We start from the raw sequence: 19,872 nt of genomic DNA on the forward strand, positions 1-19,872 counted from the left end.
TTGTACCTTTATCAAGTGGTACCCACAATGCAACAACTTCATCTAATTTGACATGGGATCCAGTATGAAATATCAAGGTCAAAGGTCTATACAAATATTTTACTTACTTTGAGACATTTCCACGGCTTCACCCCGCCTGGTCCGGGATGGATCACCACGTGGGTCTCTTGACATTTTGTCTTTTACTCCGAACTTAATCACATTGCCTTATCTGTGGAAGAATATGCTTTATTATTTACACATTATACATTCTGTAAAGGGTTATATTTTCAAGCAAGGTCTCTCCACGAACAAGTGAATATTTACATACCTTTAAATTACCCTTTAAATATGAACGGAATTGTATATCACCATGATATCAAACTATCTATCAATACATATATCAATTACCGGTACAATACACTAAGAATAAAAAAGAGGAAATCAAAATGTCATACCATTTACAATTCATTGGATCATTTGAGCCTTTAATGTAAAAGATTAAGTACATGTGCACCTACAATTAGCTATAGAAACATGCATGAAAACGGTGAATGTAATTTGCTAATACTGCATATTCACATACCTTTAAGTTACCCTTTAAATATCTGAATGGAATCATATATCACCATGATATCACACTATCTATCAATACATATATAAATTACAATGCACTAAGGATATAAAAGAGGAGTTCAAAATGTCAAACCATTTACAGTTCATTGGATCATTTGAGCCTTTAATGTAAAAGATTAAGAACATGTGTACCTACGATTAGCTATAGAAACATGCATGAAAACGGTGAATGTAATTTGCTTATAATGTTAGAATCAGAGAGGAGTATTGTTCCATTATCTGCAAATTTTTTATCCCCGTATTTAGGAAGGAGAGGGGTCAATACCAGATTAAACTAACATGAACGAATGTAATAATTTGGGGTCAACAAATAAAAATTAAAAGTTTAAAATGAATCATAATGAACCATACAAAAATTATCCTTAAAATTGTTACTAACTTTATATTTATATTTTATGGATTTTTGTGCTTACAATCTTACCTATTAGTAAAGAATAATCTGTCCACTATCATTATACACTAAGGATACATTCTATCAATACTCAAACATGTAAATTTTGTAAACACCCAATAAAAACAGTAATAATGGACACGTTAACAATCTTTTATGCCTCTAGGTCGTGTTATAAATATTTTTAAAAATCTTAAGTACATATGTAACACAATACAATGTCCACATATACTGAACTTGTGGCATTTTTTACAATTCATCATCAACTTACATGAGGACATTACAGTGAAATGTGTCCAGTCACTTTTTCTAATCAGTAGTTTATTAAATTGTCACGATTAAAATCCACATTTAAACCTGGGTTGTGTCAATACACAAATACACTTCCGTGATGTTTTTTAAATACCTGTGACTTTTTTCAAATCTTTTGATAGCACGATTTGCATTTGGATATAAATGATAAATTGTTTCAAGGAGATATTAGTATTAAATTTTAAGACAAATGTTGAAATGCTAGAATTGCCTTTTTTTTTTTATCTAATTGTCATTTGATTATACACTTGTATTGTTTAAACTTAATGTAAAAAAAAGTTAAACCATACATGTACACTAGTTAAGAAATCCTCTATTTCAATCTTTCATTTTAATAATTAATTTTGTTAAAAAATTACATTTTAATGTAATGAAAAACAACAGGTTAATTTCATTACCTTTTTAACAAATTAGACTAATTAATTTGTCATAATTAATCAGTCCATTAAAAATTCATGTCATTTTCCTGATTTCCAATCAAAAAGGGTGAAATGGAAACAGTAATCAAAACTATTCAGTATATGTAAATACTAACCAACCATTTTCTTTCATGTCACCTTAGACTTTATCAGTGTGTAGATTAGACAGTGTTATGCATGTTAGTACATCTGTTGATATTGGTTAAATAGCAATTGAAAGAATGAATTTTTTTGTAAGTAGTTTTTCTATTTTTAGTTGTTACAAGCTACTTTAACTTTAATACACTTTATGCTACATATGTTGCTTTATACTGACATTACAGACAATTATTATTATAAAATTACATTTATCAATGACCTATTGGATCAATTTGGATGCAAGTGCTTCAAAACCATGATTACCGGTAATCAACAACATTTTAATGTTTGATCAATGTAAAAATACACTAGTATACCTTACATCCAAAGTCACTTAAGTGCAGCTATGAAGTGGGGCTTATAATTCTGCTAAACATTTTAACATAGACTGCTTACTATGCAACAGCAAAGCAAGCATCAATAGTCTGATAAAGAACTTCTTTAAATGCCCTTATATTTTGCATATATATGGGTTGTCTGTTTGTGAAAGAAGCATTCTCTCTAAATTTCTGTTATATATTATAATCCGTCCAAGCAGTCTCATGGTATGATTCTGAGGTCTTTGGTTTGACCCTTTGCCAAGTCAAACCAACACTTAATTTGTGTTTCCTGCTTCCAGTTTTGTGGGAAGCACACATCATTTAGGAGTAAGAGCAAAACGATTATTTATGAGTTCTTTTTATCAATTTACATAATTTTATGGACTAGAATTTAATTAATGAATAGCATGACAATTTTCTAAGCTGTTTTTTAATTTTATTTGTCCAACGGCAATAACTCTGATTTGCTTTTTTATTGTTCTTTTAAACTTTTTCATAAAAAAAACTGACAAGAAATGAAGGAGTGAGAGCAATTAAAATGCAATTTTCAATACAATTTCTATTTCCATTGGGCTCAACTCCAATAAAATGTTGATCAGCCATGATTATCTATATGAAGTTTATCTGAAAAATTGCTAAGATAAACACCTATAATTTCTTATTCGTATAAAAAAAACAGTAGAACTTTATTTGTAATTATATGTCAGTTACATCGGACGTCAGTATAGAAAATAATACTCCTTCAACATGAGACTGTAAAACATTGAAGTTAAGATATGATCCCTATGGCTATGTAATTACAGGGACCTCAACATCATTCAAGACCAAGAGGTTATTAACAGTCTGAAAAAAGGACCATAATATGGCCATGGTTTAAAATTAATTGAAAGAGTGTCAGATGCTCTTTCATCCTATTGTAAAAAGTGGAGTAAACAGGAGAAATCTGACAAAAAGTCACTTGATTCCTATTTAAATAAATGTCTGAATAATGTTGATATTCACATATCACATTTCTAAAATAATTAAGAAATAAATAAAAGAATGAGGAATACGCCCTGGCATTTCTAGGACTAAAAACAAAATTTAAGTACTTGCAAAGTGTTTTGTGCTCCTACGGGTTGACAAAGAAGCCACCAATGAAGTGGTGGTATGACTGAATACTACATGGAAGTCCTATAAGAATGAAATTATACATTCAACTACATTCAAAGCTGTACGCTCCACAGAAGAGTCAAATATTAAATAATCATGTTACTACCACAGCTCAGCTTAAGGCCTCCTCTGAACATTTGAAGGCCCCCACTATATATTGGTTACCTAAACTACACAAAAATCCTGCAAAATATAGTTTCATCTCAGCTTCTAGTAAGTGTTCTACTTCTTTAATATCTTTCAGTGCTTGTAACAAGTTCCTTAACTACTTAAAAGAACTTATCATTAAATTTTGTAATAAAACATATGAAAATAGTGGAATTAACTATTGTTGTAGTGTAAAACATTCTTTGGATGTTTTAGGTAAATTACATGCTTTTGATCATGTTGATGGTCTTTTTAATTCAGTTGACAGTTTTGACTTTTCCACTCTTTATACTACACTTCCACACAATCTTATCAAACAAAAGTTTTCCTACTTAATTAAATGGTCCTTTGATAAATCTTATTTTAAATCAAATTCATTTGCTGCAACTCATATAATGCCTTTTTCTCTAATAAGAAAGGTAAATATGCTAGATATACTTACTGGAGGTGTGATGAGATGATTACAGCTATAAATTTTCTCCTTGACAACATTTATGAACATTTCAGCAATAAAGTTTATCGATTGGTTGTAGGTATTCCTATGGGCACCAATTATGCCCCTTCAATAGAGGATGTGTTCCTGTACTGTTATGAATCACAGTTTATGGCCAACTCCATAAAGACCCATCTAAATTCCATTTAATTGATTAATTCAACAACACTTACCATTATCTTGATGATTTTTTCGTTGAATAATCAAGAATTCTCCAAATATATTACTGAAATTTACCCAAGGGAACTTACTTAAAATAAATCAAATATAAACAGCAATAAATGTCCTATCCTAGATGTAGATATTTCAGATTTACACAAGAAACTCTACACAAAAATTTAAGACAAAAGGGACAAGTTTTTCTTTCCCTATTGTAAATTTTCCTTTTTTGGGACGGTGATGTTCCGTTGTCACCGTCTTTAACAGTGTTTACCTATCCTAACTCGTTTGCTATGTCTGTGTCTATAGTGACGTTTTGGATTTCAATGAGCGTTATTTATGTATTACTGGTAAATTATTAAGTCAGGGATTTAGTTACCATAAATTACTTAAAACCTTTACTAAATTCTTCAAAGATACAAAGATTTGGTTTGCAAGTTTGGCTGTACCTGTAGAATACTTATTTCAAACGGAATAACACATTCTAAATTTTACGGTGATGTTGTTTACCGAGCCCAGAGATAAAAATACAATCCGTGTAAACAGAAATAATTTTATCAATCGTTTAAATAAACTTATTCTAAAAGGTTACCAATTCAACACTGTAATTAGATCTTTTGGTATGGAAAATTTGTTTTGATGAAAAGTATAGTGGAAGACCAACTGACATGTTAGCACTGTTTTCAGAGAAAGAAATTTGTTTGTCTGGTCTTTAAGTGACAATATCCAATAGTTAAAATGTATGTGACAATAATATCCAACTCTTAGCATTGCTTAGACAGATTATTTCATTTATAAAGTCAGAATTCCTGTCTTTAAATAAATTACCAATACATGTATTTGCACAAAATGTTGTAGATCTATGAAATTATAAAGAACATTGATAATTCAGGTGTGTGCGTCTTATTATCAAACTACTGAACTTTGCATAAAAAAGGGGGACTGGTCACCTTTTAATATCATTTTTTTTAAATCATGTACATGTATAATTATTTTTAAAATCATACATAACATTCAAACAATCATTTATCCCGATTTAAAACTGAAAACATTAGAAGTTTAGTAATTCTATCCTCACACACAATGACTCAAAGTCTTATGTGGGTCACATAAGCTGACAGCATTGTAAATACTACCCTTCCATACACAGCCTGACAGGCATTTGTGTCTGGAAAAAAACACCTGTATGTCTTAATATAAAGTTATTATTTTCTAAAAACAAGTGCTTGTGTCAACAAAGTACAGATTTTAACAAGGCACTGGCTACGGTTACATGGAAATGTAACAATAATAAAAAAATTATTGTTACATTGGAGACTAATTGCCGGAATGCAGGGTTGGGTAAGGAACCGATTAATTACCAATGTAACAATAATATGTGTGTCTACGGTTACATTGCGTTATAGTTACATTAATGCACTGCAATGTGGGAGTAGTAATATGTATTAAAATAAAACTTGAAAACTTTTAATTGATATTTATTGCATACTGAACAATTCCATTCTGCATTATCTCTTTTTGAAGTTAAAGAAACTTTCAATGTCTGCCATGCTTCAGGTGAAAAATATTTTTTTACTCTTGCGATGTTTATAATTTCGTCCAATATTTTTGTTGGAAGCTTGTGAGGTTGTTTCATGTTGTCTTTTAATATGATTTCGTTGCCGTCCATTACTGATTTTATGTTTTTTTTTTCTCCCATAACAAATTTGGTAATAGGAATCACTTTCCAATGATCCATTGTTCAAAGTATGACAGTAATGAGGATGTGTGTGCAGTTAAATACAGCCCAAGTTCTTAACAACAAACCATTGAACTATATTTTTCGCCTTTAGCACTACTAAACTGTAGTAGTATCTTTAAGAACATCAAATTAAAACAATTAATACTTAAAACTATTTAAACACTATTTGTTGAATAATTATTATTATTACTAATATTATCTAGTATATATAGAAGAATTAAGCAACAAAACTAATGTAACAATAACGCAATGTAACCGTAGACACAAATATTATTGTTACATTCATAGTTAATCGGTTCCTTACCCAGCCGTGCATTCCAGCAATTAGTCTTCAATGTAACAATAATTATTTTATTATTGTTACATCTCCATGTAACCGTAGCCAGTGCCTTTTAACAACGTCCCAAATCAAAAGGGTATGTGCCTTTCTTTTTGCCTTTGGGTCAATAATAACCCATAGGCTTCTCAAGTTCTACAGATCCATCCTAGTGACAATTTCTCCACGTGTAATAACATAAGCATAAATACCTACAAAGAATAAAACTTTTGTGCGGCATTATTACGAACTTATAAACTTATACGGGTTTAAGCTGATTTCAAATGCATTCAAGACCATTCAATTTCAAAGACCTTGCCATCACTGTAAATCTTTTACATAACTTTTATATATGTATATAAAATCTTGTTTATAGCGATGAATAGTTACCTGTTAAACAGGAATATACTTTTCAGTTTGTGACACTTTTTGCTGGAAAAAAATGTTCTGAAAAATGTCAACAATAGAACAAATTCCACTTCCGGATATTTTGACAAGGGAGATAATCCATTACAACATTCCAAACATGTCCTAACCAGTGCCTCAGCTTTTGTTTACATATATAAAACTGTTATATTTGCATCTACAGTGAACCACGATAGTTAAATTTGGTAATGTATAATATTTTTTGGCAAATAATGATTCAAAAACAATTTAAACGATCGATACAAGTCAGCACAAATAAATTTCCACGTGAATTTAATGTTATAAATATAAAAAAGGGGGATGGTATACATTTAAAGTTAAGCAGCTCCCAAATTGGGTTAAGAAAACAATTTGAGATATTATATGCCAAATGGGATCTTAATTTAAGGGCAAATATCAGATAGCACACAAACAGTTACTCGATCTGTTTTATTGATTGAGAGAAATGTTTTTAGAAATAGTTTATGATTTTTAGCAATTTCTTCTTCTTTTCTTCTTCCAGGTAAGGAACCAGATTCAATATTTGAATGTACATGGTTCCGCGCAATAACTTTGTGCAGTGTTGAGCAACACAGAAAGTTCTCTCATGGCTATTTACATTTAAAACATTATTTTAACTATCAGTGGCTGATCCGGGGGGGGTTCTGGGGGTTGGAACACCCCCTTTTTTTTTGACGATCAATGCATTTGAATGGGGACATATAACCCCCCTTTATCCTGGGTTGGGAACCCCCCTTTTATAAATGGCTGGATCCGCCCCTGACTGTTATAAGTTAACTATATACATATCGGTGTTGCCTATTTCATTTCAGAGCATGCCTTTAAGGCAGCTCTGAATCCTTCAACTGTGTTGGTAGATTATTCCAATCCCTGATGGTCCTTGGGAAGAAAGATTGGCCGTAGACATCTGTACTGTTCTTTCTTGGTAGAAGTTGTTTTTACCTCTGGTTATCGTTTGGAGTCCAATATTGTTGATGATATTCTATGTCTTTTAGATCGTGCTTGATCTTGAATAGCATGCATAATCTATTTGTTTTCCTTCCGCTCTTCAAGGCTTTCCAATTTAAAATTTTTGAACATATTTGTAACTCAGCCAGGTTATCGATCTGTGTAGTTGTTATTCACAAAATCTTGCTGCTCTTTTCTGTACTTGTTCTATTGCCTTGATCTTATTTTGGTTTGATGGATCCCATACTGTACATGCATATTCCACTACAGGTCTTACCATGGATACATACATGTATGCAGCTGCTTTTACAGGTTTTGTACAGCCTTTTAGATTTCTGCAGATAAATCCTAGGGTTCTTTTTCCTTTGCCAACTGTATTGTCGATGTATTTAACCCAGGTAAGGTGGTTACTGATTGTTACTCCTAGGTATTTGCTGGCTTCAACTGTTTCTTGGGTATGACCATGGAATTTGTAAGTTGTTTGTATCACTGCACGTTTTTTTCGGTGATATTCTTATAACAAGTCATTTTTTGGCGTTGAAACTCATTTGCCATTTATCTTCCCAATCTTCCAGTGATGTTAAATCTTTCTGAAGAAGGTCACTTTCTGCTTGGTTGGTGATGGTTTGATAGAGTAGGCTGTCATCGGCAAATAAATTGGTCTCTGATGTTGTTGCTGTTTCTGGCATGTCATTGATTTAGGCCAGGAACAGTAATGGTCCAAGAACTGTGCCTTGGGGTACATCAGAGAGTACTGGTACTTGCGTGGAGACAGCACCCTCTAGTATGGCACTCTGCTTTCTGTTATGTAGGAACAAGCAAATCCATCTGTTGGTTTGAGGATTGGCGCTGTAATATTTCAACTTCTGAAGTAGGTGATGATGTGGCACCTTGTCAAATTCTTTTGCAAAATCTAGTAGGATGATATCTACTTGGCAGTTACTTTTTAATTTTGATGCAATGTTGTGGATGGTTACGATAAGTTGGGATTCGCAAGATCGTCTTTTTGCGGAAACCATGTTGTAGTAAGGATTTTATTTCTATCGAAGTGGTCCATTATGTTACTGTGTACGATATGTTTTAAGACCTTGCCTGTGATGGATGGAAGAGATACTGGCCTGTAATTGTAGTTAGATGCTAAGTGCCTTTCGTCTTTTAGTCTTGAAATAACGTTTTAATTCTTTTTCAGAAGTTTTTCAGTTAATGTATGGTGTTGTAATTGTTCAATATAATCATCAAGTCCATATTATATACATATATGCTGAGACTACTGTGCAATAACTTATAATAGTAGTAGTCCAAGATACATGATTCAATTCAAAGATTTTATTGTTCAAATCATTATATTTAAAAAAAAATATATGATATAGTGTACTTTATTCATAATGTATGTAATGTATAACTGTATACATGATATAACGTTAATTTTATTTGATATAAAATCCAGTACCAAAGGATCATCACTGATTTACATTCAAAATATAAAATAACAATTGAGACATACATTAACAAACACATCAATTAATCAGGTCTATTATTCTCACAGACAAATGTCTGATTTGGGTACATCTATCTATGCATTAGATTTTTTTTATTTGTAGGTGAAATATATTGCACCAAAAATTTAAAAAAACATCACTCTTGAAGATACAACTACCATCTTCAAATAATATATAATTTATATAATAGGGTGGTTAATCATTGTTATTTTTCCAAGCAACTAGATACATGTATAGCAATGTCATCCTGTTGAAAAGTAATTTTTTTAGTCATTTCACTATTGCATATTTGAGACAATAAATAAGACTTAACACAATACATGTGTACATAACTTTCAGTGTAATGGAAAGGGTGAGAAATTGATTTCTGTCTCTTGTGTTTAAAAGACCTTAATATGTAGTAATTCATAAACTTAACGGAACAGAAAACATTTATCAATATAATACAAAACTCTCAAATAGGAGTAGCCACTTGCAAAAGTCAAGTGTAAATTTTTTTCAGATAATGAATGCATGTAATTCATTTTATCTCAATGAAAATTGCCTGTCTCTACACAGCACATCAATATTTGCAACCCATCTTGGACAATCAACCTGTAAATAAATAATTTTTTTAATTATTTATTTGTTAAAAAGCCTCTTGTACACTGGACTGCAATGACTTGAATGACTTAAACTAATATCAAACCACCTGTGCATGAAATTCTACCCGTATACTTTTAAATATTCAATCAAACAGACCAATCTATAAATACCATAAAGTCATAAACACAACAAATTTGTATCGATATATCATTATGTACAACTTTGATAAATATAATAGTTACAACCATGGTACGTGTAGAATTTTGAAAATAAAACACAAAAAAATCATACATTTCATATTTTCATTTCATTAATTAAACATTACTTGATGTGTGTTGTAATGTTACATTTGAATATGTGCAATATATTTGTATGAGGTAATATATATAACATGTCAGTTTTAGACTATAAGACAACAAATTAAAGTTTTCATTATACTGTTATAGAAAATGCCTCTAAACTTGTTTGGAAACAAGTTTTCTCCAAAGAAAACCCCACCAAGGAGAGCACAATCTTTATCTAATATCAACTTGGATGCAGACCAGGCCAGAGAAGAGTTTGGACCAAATATTGGACCTGTGAAATTAAGACTAGGGGGCAATGAGGTTCAGTTTGAAAATGGAATGTGGATTCAAGGTAAAATTTTATAAAGTCAGTAGTGGAAAATGTAAGTATACAAATAAGGAGATGTGGTATGATTTCAAATGAGACAACTAGTCACCTGAGATTAAAGGATGAGGATGGTAACAACTGCTGGTCACTTTAGGGCTTTAACATTGAGAAAACCCCATACCATGTAATTTGCTACAGAAGACTCCAGTATGACAAAATGTGAAACAGTTATGCTTAAAACAACAATTGGAAAAAATAAATAGGCAGGCAGCAACAATATAAACATTTGGCTAACAGTGTTGGGACAGGCACATAAAAGTAGCAGGGTTTAACGTGTTTGTGAACACTTAACTGACTCAAGCCTCCCTTAACCTGGGGCAGTGGTGTAACTACACAACGTAAGAACACCCTGTAAAAATCTGTTATAAAGGGCTTGACACATCAGATCAGTGCTGAGCACAAAAACAAATATCAGAAAAACAAAGGACACAAAGTACCAATCTAATAATACTTTTAGTTACTTAGGATGTATTCTTCTGACGTTACAGTCTCGTTAAAATCTCGTTCTTGAATTATTTCCAAAACATGTGATAGAAGTGGAAAACATCAGTGAATTTAAAAAATGTTATAATCAAACTTAACTCTGTGAAAAAATTGTGTATTTACAATGAGTAGTTTTTGAGTAATCAATTTTTTAAATATTATTACCAATCAAGTCAGTCTTTTAAGCCAAAATTTTGAGAAAATGGGTGAGGGGTACACGAAATGATTTTACCAGAAACATGTACATCCCATATCACTTTTTTCTTTTCAAATTTCTTAAGATATGTATTTTTAGCTCACCTGGCCCAAAGGGCCAAGTGAGCTTTTCTCATCACTTGGTGTCCGTCGTCCGTAAACTTTTACAAAAATCTTCTCCTCTGAAACTACTTGGCCAAATTTGACCAAACTTGGCCACAATCATCATTGGGGTATCTAGTTTAAAAAATGTGTCCGGTGACCTGGCCAACTAACCAAGATGGTCGTCATGGCTAAAAATAGAACATAGGGGTAAAATGTAGATTTTGGCTTATATCTCTGAAACCAAAGCATTTAGAGTAAATCTGACAAAGGGTAAAACTGATTATCAGGTCAAGATCTATCTGCCCTGAAATTTTCAGACAAATCTGACAACCTGTTGTTGGGTTGCTGCCCCTGAATTGGTAATTTTAAGGAAATTTTGCAGTTTTTGGTTATTATCTTGAATATTGTAATAGATAGAGATAAACTGTAAACAGCAATAATGTTCAGCAAAGTGAGATCTTCAGATAAGTTGTCATGACCAAAATTGTCAGTTGGCCCCTTTAGGAGTTATTGCCCTTTGTAAGGTGTACATGTCTAGCTGGCAGGTGTCATCTGACCTTGACCTCATTATCATGGTTCAGTGGTTATAGTTAAGTTTTTGTGTTTTGGTCTGTTTTTCTTATACTTTATGCAATAGATCTACTATATTTGGTGTACATGGTGTATGGAATGATTGTAAGGTGTACATGTCCAACTGGCAGGTGTCATCTGACTTTGACCTTATTTTCATGGTTCAGTGGTCAAAGTTAAGTTTTTGAGTTTTGGTCTTTTTTCTTATACTATATGCAATAAGTCAACTATATTTGGTGTATAGAAATATTCTATGATGTACATGTCAGTCTCGCATGTTTTATTTTACCTTGACCTCATTTTCACGGTTCATTGCTCAGTGTTAAGTTTATGTGTTTCAGTCTGTTTTTATTCTTAAACTATAAGCAATAGGTCAGCTATATTTGTTGTATGGAAGGATTGTAAGCTGTTCATGTCTGTCTGGCATGGTACATCTGACCTTGACCTCATTTTCACGATTCATTGGTCAATGTTTAGTTTTCTTGGTTAAGTCTGTTTCTTAGAAACTATAAGCAAAAGGTCAACTATATTTAGTGTATTGAATGATTGTAAGGTGTACATGTATTTCTCGTTTGGTTTATATGACCTTGACTTCATTTTCTTGGATCATGTTAAGTTTATGTAATAGTTGTAGTAAAGCTTTCATTTAGGACTATCAACATAATATCAATGGTTAGTAAAGAAGGCGAGACATTTCAGCGTGTGCACTCTTGTATAAAGTTGCATTACTATCAGTACATATCAGTTTGAGATTATTTTCAGGCCCTGCCTAGTAGATAATGGTCCAGCACCTGAATTAATAAATCATGTTGCTGTCCTTCAGATTGTCTTTTTCTGACTTTTAAGCTGACAGGCGAGACATATCTCTGTGTCAAAATTACTACCTGTTTTTTTTTTGAAAGAATTTTCTAAACTTTTCTTTGATATTTGAACATACATTTATATATACATGTGTGAAAAATCTCATTTAATATTTGTTTATAAGTACGTTCTATATGAATTTTGAATGTATATCTAGACATGATTACATTACATGTATGTTTCAGAAGAATCCGTTATTTTGATTGGATAACAATGCTTGCGCCTCATACTAAAATTAGTCTTCATATCCCAATGAAGTTAGTGTAACATGCATGATGACACATGCCATCACAATAAAGTGCACAGCTTAATTAAGGAAATAAATGATAGAAATCGATTTTTCATGACCCTAGCATTAAAATGTAATTATAAGAATTGAATTCTTCTCTTAGTAATTTTATAGGGTTGTAAAAGTGTTGCTTCTGCGCTTCATACAAAATGTGCTTCGGTCAACACTTTTACACCCCAATTAAATTACAAAAAGAAGCATTCAATTCTTAAATGAAAAGTAAATATACTCTTGATTTATTTTAGAAACTGGAGGTGGTGGAGGAGCAAGTCATAAAGAAGTAATGAAACTAAGAAAAGAAAATCAACAAGTATCAGAGGAAAACAACCTACTCAAACTTAAAATTGATATACTGTTGGATATGGTAAGTCCTGATAATTTCAACAATTTGCTTACGTGCATGTCATTTGGACTCTTGTGGCAATCATACAACATTGCCTTTTTTTTAATAAAGATGTTTTTGTATTGTTATGAGTTACAATTTATGACTAAAATCAGCAAAGACCCATCGAAACAACATCTGATATAAAAATTTAACAATACTTTTAGATATTTGGATGATATATTGGCTCTCAATAATGACGACTTCAGTATGTATACTAAAGAAATTTATCCTGTTGAACTAAATTTAAATAAAGCTAATACTAACAATGACCACTGTCCTTTCCTCGATCTTGATATCTATATCATTAACGGGAAGCTTAATACAAAAATTTATGATAAAAGAGATGATTTTTCATTTCCTATCGTTAATTATCCATTTTTAGATGGTGACGTTCCCTTGTCACCATCTTATGGTGTTTATATATCTCAACTTGTACGATTCGCTTGTATATGTAACAACGTATTAGATTTTAGCGAGAGAAATTTATGTATTACTGAAAAATTATTACACCAGGGTTTTCGATATCATAAACTAGTCAAAACATTTACTAAATTTTATTATCGGTATAAGGACATCATCCGTAAATATAACTCAACATGCAGATATCTTATATGTTCGGGTATTTCACATCCAATCTTTTATGGTTTTTCCTGTGTATAATTTGGAGTTTTGTATGACGTCCATTATCACTGAACTAGTATACATATTTGTTAAGGGGCCAGCTGAAGGACGCCTTCGGGTGCAGGAGTTTCTCGCTGCATCTCTTTGACACATTCCCCATTTCCATTCTCAATTTTATAGTATGAAGAATAAGTCTTATTTTATGATACAGTTTCACAGAAAAACTGCAATTAAGCCAAATGAAGAGTGATTACTTGACGTTTGGACTGGAAACCTCAAAATGTTTTCAGCTGTTATTTTATTTTTATGATTCTTTGAATCATTTTAAGAGATAATCACACTTGTAGAAATAATATCACTCAAGTAAAAAAAGAGATAACTTTTTAAAATAAATTGAAAATGATTCCCCCATAGTACATTCATAATTTTTAGGGCTCTCAGACTTAAAAACAGTGTTTAAAAAAAGAAAAGCATGAAATTTAACCAAATAGCTTTGTCCTTGCTTGGGAAAGCATTTTATATTGGGTGGGTATGACCATTGTTCATGAGCTCAATCATACCCTTATGCAGATGAACAATAGGCAGCAATATATAAAATAGTCCTGTCCATAAATGTTAATAGTCTATAGACCAAAGATAAATTTATAGATTTAGGAATTTTTTTTTAAATGGTTCATGACAAATAAAGATTTAGATTTCAGTGCAGTATTAAGTCTGTATCTATGTTTGATTATCACCAAAGACAAGAAAGGTTTTAATATTTACATGAAATCTATGGCAAAATGTTTTAAAATTTATGAAAAATTTCTTTTTATTAAAATCTAAGATAGAAACTGGTTCAAATAATGAAACAATATTTGCAATTATTCTTGATAATTTTGTATCTTCTTATGACAGGAATCCTTTCACATACAACAACTTTCTTTCTAGAAACTAGAAAGTTTTTTAAATTAAACATTTTTGTTCTCTTTTGAATGATATTTTATTTTTATTGATTTTGGATTTTATAAAAGATTTAAATACTTTAAATTCAGATGAATATTTTATTATGAATCATAATTTATTTATTTAAAAAAAATATTACAGTATACAAACTGTTTTTTGATTTACTTCTTTTTTACCAATAATTTTCTGACTCAATGTCTACATAACACAGTATTAAAACAAAACAAGAGACATAAAAACTACAATAACTAGAAATAGAGCTAAGCGACGCGACCCGATGCGACGCAACTGATTGTATGAAATATTTCACCAAGCTGTCCACACGCGTTACCCTAGTGCTATCCAAAAATCCTGGTGAGAACACTGAATACCCTGTACAATTGAATATTGCAGAGAGCAGTGTTTAGCTTTGTTAATGACAATATACATACATTAATTCTTTTATTTAATATCCAAAAGATTTTTTAATGGAAAGGTTTTTACATTTACTTTACTTTTTTTCAGCTTGCAGAAGCTTCAGCAGTGTCACATTATCATGAAACAGAACTTAAACAAATGAGAGCACAGGTTGGAAAGAGACGGTGATTAAAATTTATAAAAGAAATTGTTTGAAGGGAAATACACACTTCTGACATTGTAGGAGTAAACCTTTAATTAAAAAGTTTGCATGAGAAACATTTCTTTATTGCATAGAGAATTATAATTTGGCAATTATCAAGTATATGACTTCTTCAACTTCATATTTTAGATTCTCCTCTAACTGTTATAAAGTTATATAAACACTGTGTAGGGAGTATTTTAAATCCTGAATCTACTACTCAAGGCCCATAAATTATTCTTTTGCACATATTAATTACAATAGTCACTCATACTGGAAGTTCAAAAAGCATTATTTCTCATGAGAAAGTGAAATCATGCTTGAATTTTTGATCTCAGTAGTTATAAATTTTCTTACACACTATGAAATAATTATGAAAATTACAATGTATTCTTATACAATGTAGTAAGGATCATACAATCATTTCAAAGCATTATATCAGTTTGATAGGGTGCTGCTTGTTCAATTTTACCAAACACATTTTATTTCCAACTTAATTTTTGTACATTATTTTGAACATTTGAGGTATATTTGTATATAGTGAAATAAGTGTAACCTGAAATAACAACAAAGTCCGTCCATCATCATTTTGTTATCCCTGTTGCAAATTTTTTTTTAATTTCAGGGGATGTTTAATTAGATTGATTATTTTAAAACTGTGATATTTTATTATGTAATGTAAACTTTGTTGAAATCAAATAGAATACTCTTATGAATTATTTTTCTCATCAAAACACCTTATGATGTTAAGAATCTGATTTTAAAGATCAACATAAGTAGTTTTTTGTCTGTTCAGTGACTTCAGTCTCATGGTATGACTCATAAAGTTCTATTTTGTGTGATTATTTAATAAACAGATGTTAAATTGAGCTTGACACAACAGACAAAGCGAGAGAAATCATTTAATTGAATTGTACCATGTAATTCATTTTTAAGAAAGAGAAGATGTCACTATTACATGAACATTGCATTTGTTGCTAGACAAACAGTATTTTGTATTTTATTCAATGTTTATTGGGAAAGGTTTTATTAAACCAATGCAACACTACATTAGATGTGTATTGATTTAAACAATAGTTATGTATATTTATTTATGTATTGTTAACATTGTAGTGCTTTGATGATGAATTATAGTATGTAGAAATACCTGTTGTTTGATTTTTTTTTTTTAATTGATATATTTGGTGAACAAAAGGAATGAATGTGTTTTTGCATTTACATAGCAGTTTTTGTGTATTTAATTGGACATTCTTGTGTTCATTGCTCTATTTACATCAAGTTAGTCTCAACAAAGTGATTTTTGTAGAGTCTGCGAAATTTATTTCGTGATAGTGAGACATAGTGATCCTAGATGTCAGCGTCGGCAACTTTAAGGTTCAGTCTGTGGTTTTTATTATTTTTTTAAGACTTCAATAACTTTGTCAATCCTACATGGAATTTTATGAAATTTGGACAGAAGCTTGTTTATTTATTTATTTTCATTTTATCCATATTTTACTGATAAATGGACTTAGTTTTTATACGACCGCAAAAATTTTTGCGGTCGTATATTGGTATGACGTTGGCGTCGTCGTCGTCGTCGTCGTCCGGCGTCGTCCGAAGACACATTGGTTTTTCACACTCTAACTTTAGTTTAGGTGAATGGATCTCTATGAAATTTTACCATAAGGTTCAATACCACAAAAGGAAGGTTGGTATTGATTTTGGGGGTTATGGTACCAACAGTTAAGGAATTAGGGGCCAAAAATAAGCATTTTTGTAACTTCCAGACATAACTTGTGTGTTAGTGTATGGACATTGTACCACAAGGTTCCATATCACAAAGGGAATGCTGGGATTGATTTTGGGGGTAATTGCCTCAAAATATTAGGAATTAGGGGCCAAAAAAGGGGCAAAAAAACAAGCATTTTTCTAGTTTCATGACAATAACTTGTGTAAAAGTGTATGGATCTTTCTGAAATTGTACTACAAGGTTCCATATCACAAAGGAGAAGCTGGAATTGAGTTAGGGGGTAATTGCCCGAAACGTTTTGGAATAAGGGGCCAAAAAGGGGCCAAAAATAAGCATTTTTCTAGTTTCCAGACAATAACTTGTGTTCAAGTGTATGGATCTCTCTGAAATTGTGCCACAAGGTTCCATATCATACAGGGAATGCTGGGATTGATTTTTGGGGTAATTGCCTCAAAATTTTAGGAATTAGGGGCCAAAAAAGGGGCAAAAAACAAGCATTTTTCTAGTTTCATGACAATAACTTGTGTGTAAGTATTTGGATATTTCTGAAATTGTACTACAAGGTTCCATATCACAAAGGGAAAGCTGGAATTGAGTTTGGGGGTTATTGCCCGAAACGTTCAGGAATTGGGGGGCCAAAAAGGGGCCAAAAAACACATTTTTCTAGTTTCCAGACAATAACTTGTGTTCAAGTGTATGGATCTCTCTGAAATTGTACTGCAAGGTACCATACCACAAAGGGAAGGCTGGGATTGAGTTTGGGGGTGATGAATCATAAGGGTTGTTCAAAAAATTTGGGGGGGGGGGATTTTTTTTTTTTTTCCTTTTTTTCTTTTTTTCCTTTTTTTTTTTCTTTTAAAATTTTCCATTTTAAGTTGGTTATTTCTGATTTATATTTAAAAGCAAATAATAATGATATGGTAGGAGATACACACCAAACAGGATGTGTAAATTATTATATAATAAGTATTGTGCAATAGCAAGAAATTTTCAATTGCACAGTATTGCACAATAGCAAGAAATCTTCAATTGCACAGTATTGCGCAATAGCAAGAAATCTTCAATTGCACAGTATTGCGCAATAGCAAGAAATATCCAATAGCACAATATTGCGCAATAGCAAGAAATTGTCAATTGTGCAGTATTGCGCAATAGCAAGAAATATTCAATTGCACAGTATTGTGCAAAAGAAGATACTTCGTATAAATTGCTTATTTCTTGACCAATTTCAATGGGGTTTTATTCTTGAATTCTTGGGGTTCTTCAATATGCTGAATCTAACCGTGTATTAAGTTTTTGGATTTTGGGCCCCGTTTTTAAATTGGTCCACATTAAGGTCCAAAGGGTTCAAAATTAAACTTTGTTTGATTTCAACAAAAATTGAATATATGGGGTTCTTTGATAAGCTGAATCTAACCATGTATTTAGATTTTTGATTTTTGGGCCCCGTTATCAACTTTGTCCACATTGAGGTCAAAAGGGTCCAAAATTAAACTTTGTTTGATTTCATCAAAAATTGAATTCTTGGGGTTCTTTGATATGCTGAATCTAACCATTATTTAGATTTTGGATATTGGACCATAAAAGGTGAATGTCCAATTTAAAATTTTTAAGTTCTTAGACCACATTCATTCTGTGTCAGAAACCTATGCTGTGTCAAATATTTAATCACAATCCAAATTCATGTTGAATTCAACTTTTTAACTGATTAAGTCGACAACTTGCTTATTGATGATGAGGTAAAACCACGTGACCATTTTGGAAAAACATAGGTCTATTTTTAAATCGATGTCCATGTCAGTCGTTTTTTTAATGTGCTTCGGATGTTTGAAGCTATCCATTGAGTTCAAGTTCAAATTAAAGTTCAAGTTGATGTTCAGAGCTATTTGGTATGAAAAGGGGAAACGGCAGTCAAATATCAGAAAAAAAGTTCTGAAAAAATAGCAATATTTCGGTCATAATTTAAGGGGGATATACCCACACCACTTAGTCCGGCCGTTTATTTTCCTTAGTTTTGAAACGGAAGCAGTATCATAATGATAATAAATTCGTGGATTCCACGGAACCCTATGTCTCGCACGAGATTACTGTTGTCAGTGAAAAATTGTAATGTTGACTTTAAAAAGTTCATTTTCTGTAACAAACAAAATTTAAATAATAGTTTTTCTCTAGCTGCTTTATCTTGATCTAGAAGATTAACGCCTTTACAAGTTTGATAACAATTCATGGAGGTTTGTTTACTTGCCAGGATAAAACAGTTTTATTTACTGCAAAAAAAACCTGTCCTGTTCCTAGCTACATGTAGTATCTATATGTAGAATCGCAGTGAATTATATACAAAGGAAGCGAACGGGGAGGGATCCGCTAGCTAAATAAAAATAAGAAAATGAACAAAACCTTTAACACACTGATAGTAAGCTATGAAGAATCCGAAATGACATATAAAACAACTCAAACGAGAAACCTAACGATCTAAATGACGAAGACGCCAATTAACGCCACTACTAAATAAAGTAAGGAGATGTGGGGATTGCCAATGAGACAACTAGCCGCCAGAGTTTAATAAAGAGGATGTCAGCAATCATAGGCAGCCGTATGGCCTTCAAGAAATCGTATAGTCGGCTATAAAAGCAACCACGTGGAAATGTGAAACAGTTCAATCGAGAAATGTTACGGCCTTATTTATAACAAAACAATATACGAAAAACAAATATGAAACACATGAACCAACGAAAACCATTAAACTACAGGCTCT

General features: G+C 31.6%; 2 protein-coding genes across 6 annotated transcripts in view; one reads left to right on the top strand and one right to left on the bottom strand.

Annotated features, from left to right (window-relative positions):
* Nucleotides 1–6,692, bottom strand: part of LOC127709190 (transmembrane channel-like protein 5) — a 293,058-nt gene extending 286,366 nt beyond the window's left edge. For 2 of the 5 annotated variants that reach the window (XR_007985539.1, XM_052214587.1), the window contains exons 1-2: nt 6,594–6,692; nt 108–211 (exon numbers count right to left, since the gene is read on the bottom strand). Coding sequence is in view for 4 of the 5 variants with exons in the window: in XM_052214587.1 (XP_052070547.1) it covers nt 108–174 (67 nt within the window). In the remaining variant the exon portion in view is untranslated. Of the gene's footprint in view, nt 1–107; nt 212–1,277; nt 1,373–6,593 lie in introns of those variants that run through there. The other 3 variants (XM_052214589.1, XM_052214590.1, XM_052214588.1) reach the window with 2 other exon arrangements.
* A 12-nt stretch (nt 6,693–6,704) lies between these two features.
* Nucleotides 6,705–16,531, top strand: LOC127709197 (protein chibby homolog 1-like). The gene is made up of 4 exons (XM_052214602.1): nt 6,705–6,814; nt 10,108–10,297; nt 13,082–13,200; nt 15,292–16,531. Exons 2-4 carry the CDS (start codon nt 10,111–10,113, stop codon nt 15,370–15,372), a joined length of 387 nt encoding a protein of 128 aa, XP_052070562.1. The 5' UTR covers nt 6,705–6,814; nt 10,108–10,110; the 3' UTR covers nt 15,373–16,531.
* Nucleotides 16,532–19,872: the final 3,341 nt, after the last annotated feature.

Source organism: Mytilus californianus, unplaced genomic scaffold (assembly GCF_021869535.1).
Source record: "Mytilus californianus isolate M0D057914Y unplaced genomic scaffold, xbMytCali1.0.p SCAF_7, whole genome shotgun sequence".
In the NCBI taxonomy this organism is placed as follows: domain Eukaryota; kingdom Metazoa; phylum Mollusca; class Bivalvia; order Mytilida; family Mytilidae; genus Mytilus; species Mytilus californianus.